A 20,011-nucleotide genomic window follows, 5' to 3' on the forward strand; every position below is an offset into this window, starting at 1 on the left:
AGGACCGCGGGGGGGGGGCTCGCGGCCAAAGTCTGGTCACCTCCAGGCAGCGCATCCAGTTCTGGACCGGGATGTTTGCAGCACTCACGCTACCGGCTGCACCAAGGCTCATGTCCTTGCCGGCGATGTGGCCGCTGTTCGGATGGGATTTGGGACGATTTGCGGGTTTGGCGCCAAGGGGAGGATCCAGTTTTTAACCTTCTCTGAGTGGGAGAAAGGCGCCACTCACAGGCTGCGGCTGCCACCTCGGAGGTACAAAACTCGGGGTTGATCCTGAGCGCATAAAGTTTAAAGCCGGACAGACGGACGGACAGACAGCGTGCGCCCTGCCCACCGCCAGCACCTTTACAGGTATCCCCTCCCCCCGGCCCCAGCGGGCGGCGCGCGCCTTGCACCCGTGCGGCGGATACCCCGGACATCCGCCTCAGGCAAAGCTGGAGCCGCCCGGGGGGGAGGGGCAGGGGGAAGCCGGGCCAGGCGGCGTGAGTTGCCCGGCATCCCCGCCCTGTCTGTCTCCCGTTGCAATCCCGCCTCCCGAGCCAATGAGAATTCGCGGCCGGCTGCCCACGGCACCGCCCAGGGCCCGTTACCATGGAGACCTGCAACTCTTCTCGCGGGATTTGCCCATTGGGACGTGGCCCTCGCGAGATTAGATTTCCGGCCGGCGCGGCGGCGATGACGTCACTGCGTGTGCGTGACTGAGGCGGAAGTGTGTCTCGCTGTTTACAGAGCAGTGATACAGCGGCGGGCCGGGCCGGGCCGGGCCGGGCAGAGGCGGCCGCCGCAGAGCCCATGTGCCCGCAGCCCCCACCCCCGATGGAGGTGATGGAGGGGCCGCTCAACCTGGTGAGCCGCACCGCGCCGGGCCGCGCCCCGGCGGGGAGGAGGCGCTGGGCAGCGGGTGCCCGCGACGCGGGGGCGGGCGGGGCGAGCGGCGGTGGCTGCTCCGCTGGCAGGGCGGGCTCCCGGCGGTGCAGGTGCGGACGGCGTGCGCGGCGCGGCGCGGCGCAGCGAGGCTGGGGGCAGGCGTAGACGATAGCCCTGCCCTGCCCTGGCTGCGCTGCGGCTTCCCCCGCCGCCGGGCCGCTGAGGGGTGGAGCTGCCCCCGTGGCAGCGCAGGGGCTGAGTGTCGCTGGCGAGGACAAGGCCCTGCTGGCTGTTGTAGAGGAGGCTGCTCCTAGCGGGGTTAGACCGACCTTCCCCCCGCCCCCGTCCTGCTGCAAGGGCCTTGAACTCCAGCCTCTGGTGTCCACCCGCGGGACAGCAGCAGACGCCGCTGTAAACAAGCGTTCAGGGCATTGCCCGGGCTGGGGAAATGCAGTACAGCTGGTGTCACTGTCCGGTCTTTCCTGTCGGTGCACGTTCTTCAAAAAGAGGATCATAGCGCTGATCAGAAAACATCTTTAGTCAGATCAGCTCCGCATAATAAGATAGCAGCTGCTAGTGACTCAAATATGGTGCATGGAAGAGACTCCCTAGAGAAAACGCCCATCTTTCTAGGCCCTGGGAACTTTGACAAAAGGTGGTGGGCAGGTAACACAATGACACTTGAAGCTACTGTTGTACAGTATTTTTTAAGTTTCTTTCCTTCCCTGGTGTATAGTATTTCAGTACTGTGGGAGTGTCATATTCTAATCCTATGACAATGAGATTTTTGGACTGTTAAAACTGGCTGTAGCTGTTTAGGAAGTATATTAGAGGAAACAAAGCATGAATAACTATTTGATCAGATCAAGACCTGGAAAAAGAGTAATTCTGGGTGTGCCCTGTTTGTGGAATGCTTATATGAGTGACATGAGATGTGGGAAAAAAACACTTTGGGATTACACAGACAGTATAAGACTCACACTGTGGCCTTGGTTGCATGAGAAAAATACTGATTAAGTTGGCAGAACCCTGCTATCTAGAGACTCTCTTAATTTGAATGCTGTATTGAGTTACAATAGATTCTGCACTGACTTAAACTAATTGATATAAGGAACTCAAACTGAAATAATGACTGTGAAATAGGTTGGCACCAAGGCTAATCTGAGGTTTAAACAGATTTATAGTTAAGTAGAGAAGGTCTAAAAGCCAAGTAATAAATTGATCTGTGATCATTGGCAAGAAACATATGAATCATCATGCATAAGGAGCAATTTAGTGATGGGATGGGTGTCAAATCAGGTTGGAAGTTAAGAAGATTGTGCTAGAGGAAGGAGCCATAGAGGCTGAGAAGCAACTGCAGAACCTTGTTAAGCAGTTTAGTAGGGAGAGGACTGTAGTTGGCAATTGAGGAAAAGTCTAGTGTGGGTTTAGAAGACAACCATGGCAATTTTGAGTGCTGAGTGGTAAATGACTGCTAAATCGGTGATAACTGTGTGTGGGTGGGCAGGAGTCACCATTTAGTGGTGTCCCTTCCTGACATTTGAAAGCAGATCATTAAGTAAGGTTTTCTGCGCTAACAAAAGCATAAATAAGGCCTAGGAGGTTACTGTCTGACCACAACAGCAGTGTGCTCACTCGTTTGTTGTGCCAGACAAAAAATAATCTCTAGACTTTTGTATGTGTTATAGGAGTTTGTGTAAAAAGAATAAGTGACCTATATAATCCTATCTGACAGTGGCCAATGTCAATTCAGAGGAAGGTGCAAGAAATCTTACAAAGAAAAAAAAAATAACCTGCTTATAGGTGAGTATTTTCCTAATGCCCCTCATTAATGAATGACTATAACTTAAAGCATGAAGGTTTTTACCCTTAATTTACATCTTATCTGATGGAGCTATGAATCTAATAATCCATGGAAACAACCAATGCCCTTTTGAATCCTACTGAGCTCTTGGCCTCTCTTGTGGCAATGACTTCCATAGGTTTTATGCCTTGTTTACTCCTCTCCTCCCCCATCTTTTACATTTTTGCCTTTGCCCTTGTATTATCAGAGGGTAATTGAGTGTCTGACTTACCTTCTTATCATCATTTTGTATACCTTTGTCATATCTCAGATTAATCTCTCTAAACTGGAGCCCACTTATTCTGAGACTGGATTCAGTGAATGAGAAAGCTGGCAAATCTCCCCAATTAGGGAATCCCTGGGTCAGTTCTTACATATCACCCCCTGGCATAAATGGTTTGCCTGTGGAGAGGTTATGTTGCTAGTTCTTTCCTAGCTGCTTGGTGCATGACAAATCACTCAAGCTGTTGTTTTGTAATTTGTCATCAGACTGTCGTAATTGACATAACTTTTTACTGAATTGAAGATACTGTCAAAAATACCATACTAATTTTTTCCTATGTATATGTCTACCATCCTATAAGTGTAGATAATTGTTTTAAGACTCATACAGGCCCAGATATTACAGCACATTACTTAGAATCCAATACTATTACTTATAAAAAGTTAATTTTAAAAGAAGAATTCAAAATGACTAACACTGATAATACACATTCACATTCTCACTTGAAAATGACATACTAACCTATGAATTACAACTCATTCATTGTACTATCAGCCCTGCTAAGTGTGGGCTTTTAACAGACAGGATGTACACCATAATCTTTCAGCTAGTATTGGCTGAGCAACTATAATGGTTCAGCCATTTGAGAACTTCCACTCCCTAATTATTTATTTATATTTGCCATCTTCTGGTCAAATTAATGTGGTCACACCGTTCTAACCTGACTATGGGGACTGTCTTGAACAAGAATGAACCATCTTAATGAGGCTACATATTAAAATCACTTCAGATTTCACTCACTGTTGCCTCTTTAAAAAGTTTATTACTCTTTGGAGGCAGTTTTAGGTATTGTGAGATAGGGGGGCCTCCTGAATGTAATTCACTAGAAATAGTTATGCAGCTTACCCACATCATCTCTCCCCTCCACCTCTACCTTAAAAGTCCCTAATCCTTGGTAAGAGGATTTGAAGAGCACCTCACGCCTAATTACTACCTATACAACATAATGGTGGTTTTCTCTTCTAATCAGTCTGCTGTAAAAATCCTTATGGAGGCACTTACTGTACAGTTGTCATGTCTACAACTGTAGGACCTCCTTTATTTCTTGGTTTTCCTCTACCCAAAATATCTTATAAAACACCTGATATCCTCAGGAGTAATAGCTCCAAACAGTGTCACAATATTGCCTAACATTTTTTCTTCCTCCCCCACACCAGAGAAGCTGGTGTTAGCAACAGAACATAGGCTGCTCTTAATACTTCTAAATACTGTCATTTATTAGCTTGACAAAACAAACGCTCCCTGATGTCAACTTTCCTCAGCCCTCCTTGCTTCATTTTTAGTTTTGTTTTTGAGTTCACCTGTAACTCTTAGCCAGTGTAGCCTACTGCAATCTGTGCCTTGTCTCCTTAAAGGGTGTGTTGGCTTTTGAAGGATGTTCTACAATCAATTCTAAAGACTGCATATCTTCTATGAACTATATAGAACCATTTTGCTTAAAGTTTCCTTCCAGGGAAAGACTTTTCACCATGTTTCAAGTAAACAAAGCATGCACAAGGGAAGAGGACTTTTAGTCAACTTGCTGCTCTGGGGAGACACTATATTTCCCCTGTTGGAAAACTAATAGTTCACAAATCTACCTTTTAAAAATCATGTAGGGTCCTACTTATTTTGTCCCAGAAGTCTTCCATCAACAGCTAGCAGTCAAGTGTGATCACTGGGAGAGGCTGCTTTTTATTCACCCAGGCTAGAGTCATGTGATTATTTACCCCTTAAAGCTGTAGTTCAGTTTGCTTAGAAAGAAAGCATGTTTTTATCTTTCCTTACCACGAAGGGGGCAAAATTAGGCCTTTTCTACACTAGCACTTTTGTCACTTGGGGGTGTGGAAAAAACTACCCCCTGAGAGACATAAGTTTTGCTGGCATAAGCGCTTATGTGGACAGCACTATATTGGTAGTAGATGCTTTCTAGTAAACATAGCTACCACTGCTCGTTTAGGTGGTTTAATTATGTCAGCAGGAGAGCTCTCTCCCATTGACATAATGCAGCTGCACAAGCACTTATGCTGGCAAAACTTTTGTCGCTTGGGGATTTTTTTTCAGACCCCTGAGTGACAAAAGTTTTGCCAGCATTAGTGCTTTCTTTATCATCCCACTCAAAGGAAACATTGACTTCCTATGCGGCTCTTCAAAATTAATGAGCAAGTAGAGGGACGTTCAGTGCTTCCCTAAATTCTCCATGTTCCCTTGTAGTTTGGGACATTACCCTTAAAAAGGATTCAGCTGCAGCCAGAGGATGCCCTGTTACACAGTTTCATTGTAACCATGTTAGGAACTTGTCTGCTCCTCTGTTCTCCAGCAAGACTGGCCTTGGTGGTGCAGTCTGACATGCCGGAACACTTCATGTAGTCACCAGCCCACGCTTTGGTTTTTAAAGTGCAGTTATTGACAGAAAACTAAAGGAAAACATCCTTCTTAATTTTTCAGTCACATTAATTTCCTCTGTTAAGGAAGACAAGCTTCTGCTATTGTTACAGGGCTTATGAACAGATTTGTGAACTATTAGGGCTGTCATGTTGCCTATTAGAAATTTCTGCCCACAGTGGAAGGCAGAAAGAGGTAATGGAGCTTAAGACTTCTTGCTGCAGCTTGCTAACCGCTTACTCACCCATACACCTTCCAAGTCCTGCTGACTTTGCCATGGCTCTTCCCAGCCCTACAAGTGATAGGGGGAGGAGGAAACAGTTATATAGACCTACTGAAGAACATGCTTTGAGATCTTCAAACTAGACCCAGTCATTAGTATTTGCCCAAGTGTGCACTTTCTGGACAGGCTGAGTTTCTTACCATTTTCATTCTTCAATAACTTAATGGCCTTTTTGAAAGTGAGAAATTTTCAAGCTGTTAGCTGCATGAGGCAAGGATCATAGGAGAACTTCATCCTTGCCAGGCTCTTTGTACTAGCACATAGGGGGTATAGAGCAGGTATAAGTTTCCCAGGAAGTATCAGTGGGCAATGGGTCCCTCTGTGGGAGCTGCCTCTGGCACATCCCACCTCCACAGAGGCACGAGAGCATAGTGTCCCATGATTGACTTGCACCAAGCAAGGTGGGGTGAGAAGTGATGTGGTCAATACATTGTTCTGCCTGGGTGACGTTGTGCTCCTGCAATCTCCACTGCAGCAGGGGCACAACTTTGTGCAGCCCCTAGAGCTGTTCTAACCTGTACCAGAGTTGAATGGTGTTCAAAAATCAGTGGTGCAGGCTGCTTCCTTTTGTCCCTGAGCTGCAGCCTAAGCTGAATCTGGTGGTGTTTTACACACTGTACTGTATTGTACCAAGTATTCTTTGATTTATATAATGGGATATAGGCCTTTCTGATTTCACAATCTTTCAGATGCCTGCTACTATCTAGTAGTTGGGTACAAAAATGTGATTTAATGCTAAGGCCTTGTCTACACTAGCACTTATTCTGGCAAAACTTGTCGCTTAGGGGTGTGAAAGAAACACACTGACATAAGTTTTGCTGGAGTAAGTGCTTGTGTGGACAGCCCTGTCGGCGGGGGACGATCTCCTGCTGACATAGTTTCCTTGGCTCATTTAGGTGGTTTTATTATGTCGGCTGGAGAGCTCTTTCCCATTGACATAATGTGGCTACACAAGTTCTTATGCCAACAAAACTTATGTCACTTAGGGGTGGTGGTATTTTTTTCAAACCCCTGAACAACAAAAGTTTTGCTGACATAAGTGCTTGTGTAGACAAGGCCTAAGAATGCACAAGATAGTCTTGACAAAATTTGAAAGCCTGTCAAGTGATATGTGGTATATTAGTCATCCATATACTGCTGTGTATCACTGACGGCTACGATAATGAAGCACCACACAATTTTCTTTAACTTCAGACTTACAAACCACTTACAATGAATATTCTAGTATGAGAATGAAAACATTCCATGGTCTTCAAAGAATCAGCTAATTGGATAAAACACCTGGAGGGTTGGAAATAAATGAGTAAGTATTTCCCTTGAGACTGGCAGGAGGAGGCACAAATAAGAATTTTCCTTATGACTGACTGCAAAAACACTTGTTTTTCACAAATAAGTCTAGACAAGATGACTGCTTTATTTTTCTCCTCCTCTTACTACTGCTGCAGTAGCTTCTGTAGGAGAAATTAGTGCAAGTGCTGTTAATCTGTGCTATTCTAGAATAATAGTATATATTTAACCATCTATTGGGTAAAGGTTTTGTCCTTGCAGCTATCTTTGTCCCTCAATTTAAAAAAAAACCCAACGTTTTGTTAATATGCTTAAGAGCTTTGACTTTCTTAGTTGTTCAACTAGGACTCAGTTCCGCTCTTGTTAATGTCCCTTTGACTCAATGTGGAGTTGGATTCTAGGCCTGGAATTCTCTAATTACTCACTCGCTTAATCAATATCTGACAGGCTACACCTTTTTAAAGGCTTTTCACATGCTTATGTATTGTGATTAGTTATTTGACCATAATTTAAATGACACAAATTAACTTTTTCTGTAGAAAATTCTTATGGAGAAATTATGCTAGGCTAATTCATAAATGGAACTGGGTTCTGCTGAATTTTAATTCTGGTCAGTGAAATTACTACTTTCTTCTCAGGACTTTAAAATATCTCCTCTTCCAGTTGACCTGGCTTCTTTGGACCTATCTATTGGATAGGTGAAGACTACCCATTCTGATACTGAAAATGTTGCTGTGGGAAACTACAGAACTAGTTGTAAAGTTGAGTGTGTTGAGGGTCCTACAGGCATTACTAATGCAAGACACAGAGTTTATTTCCTATTACATGACTTATTTCAGATACTTGGTGAGCTGGGCTCCTATTTTTCTGAAGTACTTTATCATGATGGTATTAATTCTCAATTAATCATTATCTAGAGCATTTTAGTAAATGAAAAGTTTCAGAGAGGTAGCTGTTAGTCTGTATACAGCAAAAACAGAGTCCTGTAGCACCTTAAAGACTTACACATTTCTGCGGGCATAAGCTTTCCTGGGCTGAAACCCACTTCTTCAGATGCATGAAATGGAATCACAGATAGGAGGTGTATGTATATACATCTAAGGGTAAGAAACATAACAATGGGGAGGGCAAGGGCTAACAAAGTCAATTCAGTTAGAGTAGATGAGGCCTATTCACAACCGTTGATTAGAAGGTGAGAATGTGTGAACAGTGACAATTACTTCTTGTAATGAGAGAACTATTCCAAGGCTCTGTTCAGACCCAGTCTGATTGTATCAAGTTTGCATATGAGTTCCAGCTCTGCAGTTTCTCGCTGAAGTCTGTTTTTGAAGCTTTTTTTTGTAGAAGTATGGCAACTTTCGAGTCAGCTACAGTGTATCCTGGAAGATTGAAGTGGCTTATGGATGTTACCATTTTTTATGTCTGATTTGTGTCCATTTATTCTCTTGCGTAGTGACAGTCTGGTTTGGCCAATGTACTTGGCAGAGGGGCATTGCTGGCACATGATGGCATATATTACATTAGTAGATGTGCAGGTGAATGAGATCCTGATGGTCTGGCTGATGTGGTTAGGACCTGTGATGGTGTCACTAGAATCGATGTGCGGGCAGAGTTGGTAACAGGGTTTGTTGCAGGGATAGGTTCCTGGATTAGTGTTCTTCTTGTATGTAAATGGAGTTACTGTATGCCCAAACCAACCACCTGTCTTGACATGGGTAAATCATAGAAGGTGGCTGCATGTGAAACATACTTGTGAATTTACTCTTTGGTTTGTTTGTTAGGAGAGTAAGTTTCTTTCCTCGGCATAGCCTCATTTGTAAGAGTCCATGGGAAAAGGAAATCAAATATCTTTCCACTGGAATATTGGCAGAAAAAAGGAATCTCCTTCTTCTGCTGTGTTCAGACAAACTTGGTGCTGAGCAAATATGTGGGAATATTGATAAACCCTTAGTGTTGTCTATACTGCAGTTCTGCACAGGTGATTCAAAGGTGCTAACTACTGAGTGTCTCAAACTTAGCTCCATGTCTCCAGCTGGTGGAAATGAGAAAGACCCCTTTCTCATTTCCAGAGCTTCCTGGCTGCAGAAAGGAGTATGCGCAGAATGGGGTGGCATCACTGCTCTCCTCTTCCCCTGTCTCCTGTGGTCCTTTCACACAACTAAAATTAGTGCCTGTCTCTGATGCGGGTGGTAGCTTTGCCAGATAGCAATAACATGGAGAAAAAATCTTCAGTTTCACTGCTGCTATTCAGAACCCTGTGCACAGCAGAGAAACTGACCAGAGTCTTTTTACTTAATTCAACATCTGCTTAATGCTCAACTTGCAGTTGCTTTATATATAATTCTACCAACCATATTTCTATAGCTAAAAATACTGCCATAATATTGAAGAGTATTGGGAACTGAGTTTCCTGTGTAGAGCTGTACCACTTCGTAATACAGCTTGCTTTGGAAGAAAGCCCAGCCTGTTGTACATGCTGGGAAAAATTCTATTCACTATAGGACCAAAGTTGCCACGTTGATCATGCAGCAAGCTGAACATATGTAAACACTAATTCTTATTGTTATGGAAAAGAGAGTCTCATATCCATTTTAGAACAAAGCCATTTATCGGAGGGTTTGAAATATTGCGACAAACAAGGGAGTCCAAAAAAGTACCTAAAGTGTTTTAATATTAGTATGGCTCTTGGCTGGTTGACTTTTTTTTTGGTGATAACACAGCAATCCATCAATTCTGAAGTGCATGCAAGTATGTATGTGTGTGCCCTTATGCCCATTATGTTCAATGTATATTTAACAAAACAGGAAGTGTGTGTGTGTTGGGAGGGTGGGGGGAAGAGTGTGGAATTTGTGGGGTATTTTTTTTAAATTTCAGTGGTGAGTTAATGGACTTCTTCAACTAACTGGTTACCTTTGCAATTCCAGCCCAAGGCTATAAACATCCCTTTTAGTTCTCCACCAGGCCCACCTAGGAGCCATATTGCAATTGCCAGTTCAGCTTCCTGTAACTGGGACTACTTCTGCTTAAGCCGAGCATGACTGGACAGAGTGCTTTAAAGCACAGAGTGGCAAATGACTACAGGAAGGTGAATTTAAAATCCTGAATCAACTCCTGCGCTTAGTCTACGCTGCTGTTAAGCCAGCTAGTGTAAAGGCCTAGTGTAGATGTTGTTTACAGTTACTAAAAACCTCAGCATAGCCAACGCTTTAGTTCAGTTTCTTGACCTTAGAGGCAAATTTTATGCAGGGCCTGTGGGGGGGGACGACGACGACGACACGCAGCAGAGTGAGAACAATGATGGGGACTAGTTTTAAACTATCTTCTCTTCCCTGCCTCATGAAGCCACATGCCCTTTCTACCCATTGTGTGTTGCAAAAGTTGGGATTACTAACTACTCACAAGTGGTTCAGGTTTTGTGGGACACTATACTAACACTTGAAAAAGGGAAAACAGAGTTTGTGTCTTCTCTTGGAAGAAAAGGTGTGTTAATTGGAGGTAAAATCCAAGTGAAGACAAACCAGTCTGTAGCTTTCATAGGAGTTAGCAGGTCTAATTAAAGCCTAACTCCTGTGAAAACTACAGACTGGCTTGTCTTCATTAAGGGTACTGTCTACACTGCAGCTAGGAGTGTGCTTTCCAGCTTGGGTAGACACACACATCCTGTCTCCCCTCAACTTGCTAAAAATAGCATAACCAGGAGAAGCAGAGAGGTGACCTCAGGCTAGCCATCACAATACATAGCCAGAGGGGCTGGGCAGGTTTGTATGCAAGTGGCTAGCCCAACCTGCCACCTGTGCAGCCCATTAGCTATTTTTAGCATGCTAGCTAGAGGAGAGCTACTTCTGTCTAGTCAAGATGGGAAACATGCTTCCAGCTGTAGTGTAGACAGTATCTTGAATTAGCTAATACCATTTTTTCCTTGTGAAGACAAGGATGAAAGATGGACGAGGGGGAGATGTAACAGTTTAGAGACATGCCTCCCTACCAAAGGGCCGGTCCCCAGGAAGGTGGTGAGGGAAGAAGTTTCTATAAGAAGGAAACCCATAGTAAGAGTAGTACAAGTAGTTCACCTGCTGGAAGACAAAACTTATAGAGAAGAGTAGACTACAAATGGTGCAAGTTCCAAATTTACAAATGCCCTTTTCCGAATTTTGAAACCGTCACCAGTGAATGGCATCCAATTACACAAGTTACTCTTGTAACTGTTTTGTCTAAGTTGTATCCTAGCCCCACCTTGTGTAGTAGCAAGCTATTCTTGCTGGCCAGGTGAGGGGTCAAATCTGAGAAGTGAGTCCGTTCTCTTCTGAGGCACACCCTGGTGTTTGTTCAAAGCTTGTACCATGGAGCAACTTAGTGCTATTAAAGTATGGCTGCTTATGCTGAATGTTGTGAAGTTTTAACCAATTTGAATGTTTATGTTGAGCATCAAATGATAAAGCTGACAATTATAAGAGACGCACTGAGTGCATGCAGCTCTTCCCTGGGCATGTGCTCTTCAGATGGGGGAAGGAAATGAAAAGCTGTTGAGGGCTATAATTCCTTTTATACCATCAGGTCCCACAAGAGAAGTGCATGGGTAGTTGATCTCACACACTGGTTATTAAGAGATTCCAAGCTGACATATTAGGGCACACATCTCCACAGAGTAGGAATCAATAAGGGCAGTTGTGAAGGATTGTTTCCAGTAGCTCATGACATTCTTTCCAGGAGTAATGCTTTGCAATATAGGCAGTGGTGGCTAGTTCCTTACACCAGCAGTGCTGTTTTGGCATTGGTCCTGGCCTGCTACCAGTATGTAAACATTAGCTGCGCTATGTAAAGACTTACAGTAACTGCCAGTTTATAAAATAGGTAATATACTCTTACTGTGAAACAGCTTCTTCAGGGCTGCTCATTGTGGGGTCTGCTATGCCTTAAAACTTTTGCCAAACCTGCACAATACATTGTGCACAGAAGTCCTACAGTGGGTTAGTATTTAGGGCATCATTTCTCTGCTTCTCAAAGGCTGGAATGGGAGATCTTGGGTGAAGAATCTGAAGATGTATGATGTGTTAGCCGTTTGGTGCTAGTTGCTATAAAAACCAGTTCCAGCCATTCCTAGCTTCAGCTTTGATTAAAATAACACGTTGTTGTTGTTGTTTCTTGTAAGGCTCATCAGCAGAGTAGAAAAGCAGACCGGTTGTTGGCAGCGGGAAAATACGAAGAAGCAATTTCTTGTCACAAAAAGGCAGCTGGTGAGTTACTTTTTCATAAGCTATTTATGACCTGTTTTCAAAGCCTTGAAGCTTGCTCAAGCCAAGTAACCAGATACACACATGCATACAAATACTGTTTTTATTCTTGCAAAAAAATGTGGACACAGGTTTAGAGGCCAGGTGGCAATCTCTTTTGGAAAAGTGGCCTTTAAATGTCTACGCTTAATTTTGAGTCTTCATACCTTTCTTACTTGGAGTAGCCAGCTGTCAGCATGATGTGGAAAATATTTAGCCACAAACTTTGATTTCTGAGAAAAGGTTCAATTAGTAATTAGTGATGGTGTTTTTTAATGGATCTATTGCTGATAAAGCATTTTCTACCATGAAAGCTGAACCTTCAGGGATAGTGAGCTCTGCAGGCCCCACCTGTGACTGACAGTCTCCCATCCTTGTTCACAAAATGACTGTCTTCAGGTTCACATCTGTTTATTTGTGAATGAGCAGCTGCTGCCTATTAATGGGTGATATCTGCTCTGCAGAGATGGGAGATGGTGGCATTAGTAGACACACCCGGCTGGACAGGTGCAGTCACGGGGTTTTGTATGGAGAACCACTGAGTAGGTGGCTACTCCAAATGCTGTCAGCTAGTTTTTAATATACTGGGGGGGCAGCAGAGAAGTTGGTATTCCTGCTCCAGTCAGTTTAACCGTGAACTAGTCACTGTATTGAACTAGTAGAATAAACTGAAAAGAACACCATATTCTCTCTGCATCTGCAGAAGAGGCTACTGCTGTCAAAAGCTGGTTTAGCACTTCAACAACCTCTGGTTCCAGGTCCTTATCAAGTGACTTTCAGCAGTTCAGTGGATTGGCTTTCTGTAAAATTTCAGCTGCAGCAAATATGTACTACTGGAATATTTAAGTACTTTTAATAGATTTTTTTAGTAAGTTTAAGCCTTAACAGAGGTTGTCAAATTCAAAATTAAATAGGATTACTTTTAAAGAAATACATTTAAATAAAAAATCCAATTTAAATTGACTTTTATCCAGGCAGGTAGCCATGGCGTCTGCTTGCCCAACCCATCAGCAATGCAGTCAAAGTGTGGTACCAGTTCAGTGATAATACTGTAGAGGGTTCCTCTTGTATTTATATATTCTTAAAGTGGATTTAAGTAAGACACTGGCCCCAGATTTGTCACGTCCTCATGTACTGTGTACGCCTGGGGGGGGAGGGAGAAATGCAGCTCCTCCTCCTCCGGGACTTCCTGTAAACCTTAGTTTTGATCTGGAAAAGGCTGTAATGAAATTGCATTGGTAGTGCTCTCCTCAGAGGTGAAGCAGTTAGAACCATACACTGGAATGGAATGTGCAAGACATATTACACCAGGATGAGCAAACAGGACTTGGCTTCACAGATGGTGATGTGGAAGCTATTTAGCTTTTAATACTATGTAGATTTGAAAAGCAGCATGCACATTCCCAGCAACAGTTTGCCTGTGTAATCCCCTCTGTGTGGATTCAGTGAACAAAATTATCAGATCTGAAAACTTTTTAAAAAATACTCTCAAACGTGTTAGTCTTTAGCTTTAAAGAAAAGAATGTTCTAATTTTCACAGCAATACCGTAAGCATTTACCAATTTGTTTTTTATGCAGCATACCTTGCTGAAGCCATGAAGCTGACACAATCCGAGCAGGTGAGATTGCATTTAGCAATATTGAAGGTATTATCATATAAACACACTTAACTCTGTCCCTTGTGCATGTGCATTATACTATGTTCCAACTGTGTGATCATACCTCTTACACTGTTACCTAGTCTGAATGAGCTGCACTGCTCTAATTGATGCTTGGCTGTCAAAGGCCCAAAGAGCTGTTCTAGTAGCTGGGGATAGCAGGAGTGCAGAGTAGAGCTGTGTGAATAATCGCTTACTGTGCTTCACTGGCAGTTCCAGAAAAGAAAATTATGTGGGCAAACTAAAGAATATCCATTTTGGGTTGGACAAAATATTTTGTTGGACCTGAAACAGTTTTTGGGGGCATTTGTAAAGGGTGAGTGGAGGGAGGTAGCCTCCCTTCATCTCAGTGGTTAAAGTACTTACCTGGAGTGTGGGAAACCTGGGTTCAGTTCCCTCTGCCTGATGTGGAGCAGGAATTTGAACTTGGGTTACCTCATAGAAGATCAGGGTTGGAAGGGATCTCAGGAGGTCATAGTCCAATCCACTGCTCAAAGCAGTTGCTGTTGGATTTCTTACCTCCATTCCAGGGAAGGGCCCTGACACTGAGCGACTCTGTGGCAGGTTTATCTCAGTCTCTCTGGTTAAAGCTGTTCCACTTACAATTAGTCATTGGAGCAGGGACTTGAATTTGGGTTTTCAGCATACTAGTGAGTGCCTGAGTCACCAGGCTGTAGAGTCATGCACTCTCTGATTCAGTGACTATAAATCCCCATTATGAAGGGAGAAAAGTACATCCGCTGCCCCCATCATTCTTGTTGTTTAAACATGGCTAAATCATTTTTGGATGAAATTTTCTCAAAAGAACAATTTTTAGCCAAGCCTGGAACATCCACCCCAATGGTCCAGAAATTTGATTGAGAATAGAGGGTCAGTTTGAAAATGCTGATGTAATCTCATTGTAGCAGTCTCTGCTGCTTAATGAGGGTGGTGGTAACACATCCAAACCCAGTGCTCTAACCACATGCTATAACAAAAGGAGTTGCTTCGTGTTTTAAAAACACATGTATTGAATTACTGGCCATGTAAGGTATGACAGCTCATGCCAGGTACATTTGTAGATGGTCATAGGCCAATCAAACTTTTACTCCTTTCTTTCAAAAGTTTCTATATGGATTGACACAAATTAGATGTCCAAAAATTAAGTAGTCACCCATAACACTTCCACTTAACAAATGAACTACAGTTATGTTGAATTGGATGGTATAATGCCTGAATCTGCATTGTAGGAGCTAGAGCTTGGAGCAGTTAGCATTTCTTGTTGGATTTCTTACCTTTCTAACAAAAGAGGTTTTCCCTGTAGGGCATGCTAAGGTGCTGATTCGCAAACACTTAAGCATGTCTGTAACTTTACTCACAAATATTCTGGCAGGATCAGGGCTGACGTGTTAATTCAGTCAATCTTCTTTTTCTTGGACAGGCTCAATTGTCACTGGAATTACAAAGGGATAGTCACATGAAACAGTTACTGCTCATCCAGGAGAGGTGGAAAAGGGCAAAGAGAGAGGAAAGGCTAAAAACCCAGCAGAATGTAGACAAGGATCTAGCTGCACATCTTCAGACGTCTTATAAACCATCAGCTGAAGAATCTGAAGACCAAAACATATTGGTTCCTGTTACTCAGAAATACAGTCCTTCTGCAGATAAGCATCTACAGGAAACTCAGGGGGTCTTTGACAGGGAGCCAGATACACTACTATTTTTGCTTCAGAAAAGAGAGGAGCGATTGGAAGTGTGTATTGGGAACAAAGCCCCGAAAGATGACAAAACAATAATAGAGGAGCAGGCAACCAAAATTGCAGATTTGAAATTGCATGTGGAATTTCTTGTAGCTGAAAATGAGAGATTAAGGAGAGAAAATAAGCAGCTAAAAGCAGAAAGGATGAGACTCCAAAAAGCTCCAGTAGAGAAGGAATTGGATGTAGATGCTGATTTTGTGGAGAAGTCAGAGTTATGGGGTTTACAGCAGCATTCAGAAACTGCTACTACTTCAGCCTCAACGTGGCAGAAGTTTGCAGCAAATGCAGGGAAGGCTAAGGATATTCCAATACCCAATCTTCCTCCCTTGGACATTCCATCACCAGAACTCCCTCTACTGGAGCTCTCTGAAGATATACTGAAAGGACTTATGAACAGCTAAATGAAGACCTTGAAAAGTGTTCAAATGTAGTTGAGCAAAATGAGAAAAGGGAAAACCACCAGGACAGTGATGATCCAAGGGCAGCCAACATCTAACACAATCCTACTGTGTGAGAAAAGGCATTACAGCAACTGTCACTGTGAAATACATGTAATCTGATCTATTGCCGAGAGCTCAAGTGTACCATAAATTGGTAAATGCAAGCTCGTGTCTTTCTCCTGACATTTCAAACCAAATGACTGCTTGGAGAACATTTCAGACACAATCCTTCAGGGTTTTGAAGTAATGCTATGTGTAATAGGTATCTATAATGCCATAAACGAAGCAGAACTTAACTTATGGTTGCTAGATGGCTGCCACTTCATATTGAAAGATGCTTTCTATCATGTATTCAGAGTGTAAGCATTTAATTATGCACAATTTTGTTAATGGAGAGGGGTACAAGTTACGCCCATATCTAGATGGATCTATGTGCCACACTCTTCTCTCCTGACAATATTAACCTCAAATTAATAAGGAGAAATATTTAAACTTTCTATGAAGGAACCAAGTTATTTGTTCGGTGGGGAATCTTTTTAGAATTTGTTTACATAACTTAATCAGGGTGCATCAAATTTAAGTTTGGTTGCTATATAAAAAAAATTACATTGCTTTAAAAAACTGAGGAAAAAGTATCTTGTTCTTCAGAGGTGCATGAATGGAAGTAATGCTTGTGGGCAGTATTTAATTGCAAAAAAAAAAAAAATATTTACATCTGTAAATCAGTCACCAAGGCTATAAAAATAAACTAAGTAAATCTTATTCAACACCATAACAGAGGGTGAAAACAGTCTTCACAAATGTTAAGTGCCACCCAACTGAACTATAAAATTTTTTACACTAAAATAGTTGGTGGCAAGGGAAAATGGACTTCAACTTCCAGCCTTTCACCTTCAGGTGCATGCAGAGAACTTGGGGAGAAGCAATGGGTTTTGGTGGCCTGTGAAATGACAGGCTAGTTGGTACAATTTTAAGAGATGAAGCACCAAATGAGCAGCAACTATAGGACACAGATTCCAAAATGGCTCATTCAGTACAAGACAAGTGCCAGGGTTTTCTGTACCACCTCTACAGAATGAGCTTACTCCCACAGCGTTAGTGCCAGCTTTCTGCTGAATTACGTAGAGAACACCAGTCTTATTCTCAACTTCTGTGCAAATTCTCTTTTCGCCATTGCCTCTGGTCTGTTCTCTCCCTGGTAAGGGGCAAGGGAAGGAGGAAAGAAATGCAAGCAAAAACACTGGACTTGCTCAAGGAAAGGGTTGGAATTTGCTCACAACTTAGAAGTTTTGCTGTATTCTGAACTGACAATCAGATTCTCTACTTTACTAACTTCTGTACACCTAGATGGGGGATATTGGACTTCCAAATCAGATAACGCTAGTTAAAATCCAACAATAGCAATTGCCTACAAGTAAACTGAAAAGCTAGGGAAAGCAAACTAAACATAGTTATTGAAGGTCCTAACTAATTGCACTGCCAGTGAGCCCTGGCAGAAATGCTAGTAGATGCTGTGGGATCATTTCAACCATTTCTGTGTAGCTACCATAGCTGCTGTCTGGCATTTGCCTGCCACTTTACGGGAAACCACTTTTGAACTGGCCACCAATATGATTCAAGTCTTAGGCCTTATTCATTCTGTTTCATTCCAAGCCACATACCCTTTGAGGATGAGTACTGAAGCAGGCAAAACAGTGACTCTGAAAGGAAACCTCTCACATTGTCCTCCAGCCTAGGGCAAGTTCCAGGACAGCTTCTCCCACACATTAAACAAGGGCTGCTACAATTGTAGTATGAAGACTAATCTCTTCAATTTCTGCTTAGTTACAAGCTATACCATGCTTCCTTCCCATCCTCCCCAAAGTAATCTAATCTGTTGCTCTTAATTTCACTGAAATAAGCAGTCAATCAAAAAACACACCACAATAAGTGTCATAGCAGATGTTTCAAAGGAAAGTGCCACAATTACAAATAGACATTAGTGGAATATACTGCCCATGAGGATCTTTTCCTAATGCCTGTCAGAAGATGGCTAAAATAGGTAAGGTGGTGATTTTTAAAAATGTATCCATATTGGGGATGTAATATTCTCCACAAACACCTAATTCTTATGTGAATCCTGTTAAACTCTGCTTCTTATACAGCAATGAGTTCTACAGGTTAGTTGTGTTAAATACATTTATCAGTTTTAAATGTTTTGCCTTTTGGTTTCCATTGTTTCCCTGCTCTTATGAGAGACGGTAAGTAGGAGCACCTGACTTACCTCATGTTATTTCTGACATTTCTCTAAACAGTCCACTCTTTCTATGGTGGGTCGTTCCATGCTGCCTTTGGACTCCATTCTGGTTCTACTTCCCCTTTTTGAGATGGGGTTATCAGAACAAACCCAGTAGTCCGTAGGAAGGCATTCCGTTCATTTATAAAATGGCATAATCATTGTTTTCTTTTTTACATTTATTTGCTTTTTGACTGCTTCTTTGCATTGAGTGACAATTTCCATTGCAATAGCTAGGTCATGTTTACTACTTTACCATCTTAAAAGTATTTTCTTTGGCAAAGACTGCCATCTGGTGGCCAAAAAAAGTGTTACATTAAAACAAACAGCTCTTCCTTAAAATCACTTCAGGTCTTATTGAGGTGCCCCACTCTCACGATTGTCAATATAGGCATCCCTTAAAGTTCTCCTTCAGCATAAAATAAAAGGTGCAGAGGGGAATAAACACTACACAAAGTATAAGCAATTTGGGTCATTAGAGTCCCTCTGTATGGCTCTTGATACCGTAGTTTTGAAATTATCAAAGATGTTTTGTCATAGGGCCTAATTCAGAGCATATTAAAGTCAATGAAAAGATGCCCCTGGGCTTTGGATCAGGTCCATGATGCATTCTACTTGACATCTGTAAAATTCTATGGTCCATAATTTGAAAGTGTGTCACCAAAAACTAAATTTAAACATATGCCCTGCATTTTCTTCAGTTCAGACAACTTGCTTTACCACAGAAACCACTGTTGTCTTGGAACCTAGAAATATAATCCCCGTTGAATATCGCCAGCATATGCTTTGCAAAAAGAATGTGAACTATGGAATCAGTGAGCATATCCCAGTAGAGGGAAAACCTATAGAAAGCTACATAGAATCTTTTGGGAGTAAAATCTGCAGAACATCAATGGCTACTTACTGTCACAGTTAGAAAACAGAATACAAAAAACATTTAGTTTTTAATGTTGGTTTTCTGTTCAGTGAGTCGGGCTCGTATATCCCTCTCTTCTAAGAAATTGTAGTTTTTGGAAAGTTATCTTGGCAAGATTTTATGGCTTTCATATTAACAATAGCTCCTAGTACCATCTACAATGCACCTTAAGTTGCTTTCAAGATGGTTCACTGCCATGTTGAAAGTTGTTTGAGCAGTACAGGAGTGCCACCTCTATTTGCAGTCAACTGCACATTCATCATAATTCCCATCTACCTTCAGAAATGATGGTTATGCCTACCCTCCCATTCTAAAAGTGGTGCTGAAACAGAAGAGCCAGATAACCACTTCTAAAAAAATGTAAGGATGGTTACGTGGAAACAGCCCAGCCAAATTGACAAGAAAATGCTGTTAATTTATAGCAGCACTTAAAATCTCTTACTGAATGGAACTCAAAATAGGGTAGAGGCAAAGTCTGTGCTATAGAATCTCCCTCAATTTGGAGCCCTTTTCTGAACTTGGTCAATATTACTGTAATTTCTTTATAGTTGGTTTCATGGGCTTCTGACCTCTTTTCAGCTCAGAAGTAGCTCTTTCCTACAAGGAAATCAGTGAAAATTTGGCTCTAGAGATAGACTGTGAGCTGTCTGGTGAGCATCTCTTGAATGTACTTTTGAAAGTGATCAGAAATTATTAGTGGCAGCAATACACTAATAGAAAATTATAAACCTGAGACTCTCAGCTACAGCCTCTCTCATAGGCAAGATAGCATTTAAAAAAAAAAAC

General features: G+C 42.4%; 1 protein-coding gene and 1 long non-coding RNA gene across 4 annotated transcripts in view; one reads left to right on the forward strand and one right to left on the reverse strand.

The window, feature by feature from the left end:
- The window catches only part of LOC137156036 (uncharacterized), an 86,650-nt gene extending 86,307 nt beyond the window's left edge, over positions 1-343 (reverse strand). Inside the window, exon 1 of one of the 2 annotated variants that reach the window (XR_010920647.1) lies at positions 230-343. This is a non-coding gene — a long non-coding RNA (uncharacterized lncRNA). Of the gene's footprint in view, positions 1-40 lie in introns of both variants that reach the window. The other variant, XR_010920648.1, reaches the window with a different exon arrangement.
- A 321-nt stretch (positions 344-664) lies between these two features.
- NRBF2 (nuclear receptor binding factor 2) lies at positions 665-18,229 on the forward strand. 2 transcript variants are annotated; one of them, XM_067552585.1, is made up of 4 exons: positions 665-846; positions 12,077-12,161; positions 13,776-13,816; positions 15,276-18,229. In XM_067552585.1, exons 1-4 carry the CDS (start codon positions 793-795, stop codon positions 15,993-15,995), a joined length of 900 nt encoding a protein of 299 aa, XP_067408686.1. In that variant the 5' UTR covers positions 665-792; the 3' UTR covers positions 15,996-18,229. The 2 variants fall into 2 exon arrangements, with proteins under 2 accessions (XP_067408686.1, XP_067408687.1); XM_067552586.1 differs by lacking the exon at positions 665-846 and adding an exon at positions 2,653-2,670.
- The last annotated feature ends 1,782 nt before the right edge of the window (positions 18,230-20,011 follow it).

This window comes from Emydura macquarii, unplaced genomic scaffold (assembly GCF_026122565.2).
Source record: "Emydura macquarii macquarii isolate MOO-44397 ecotype Brisbane River unplaced genomic scaffold, CSIRO-AGI_Emac_v2 contig_1390, whole genome shotgun sequence".
Lineage (NCBI taxonomy): Eukaryota > Metazoa > Chordata > Testudines > Chelidae > Emydura > Emydura macquarii.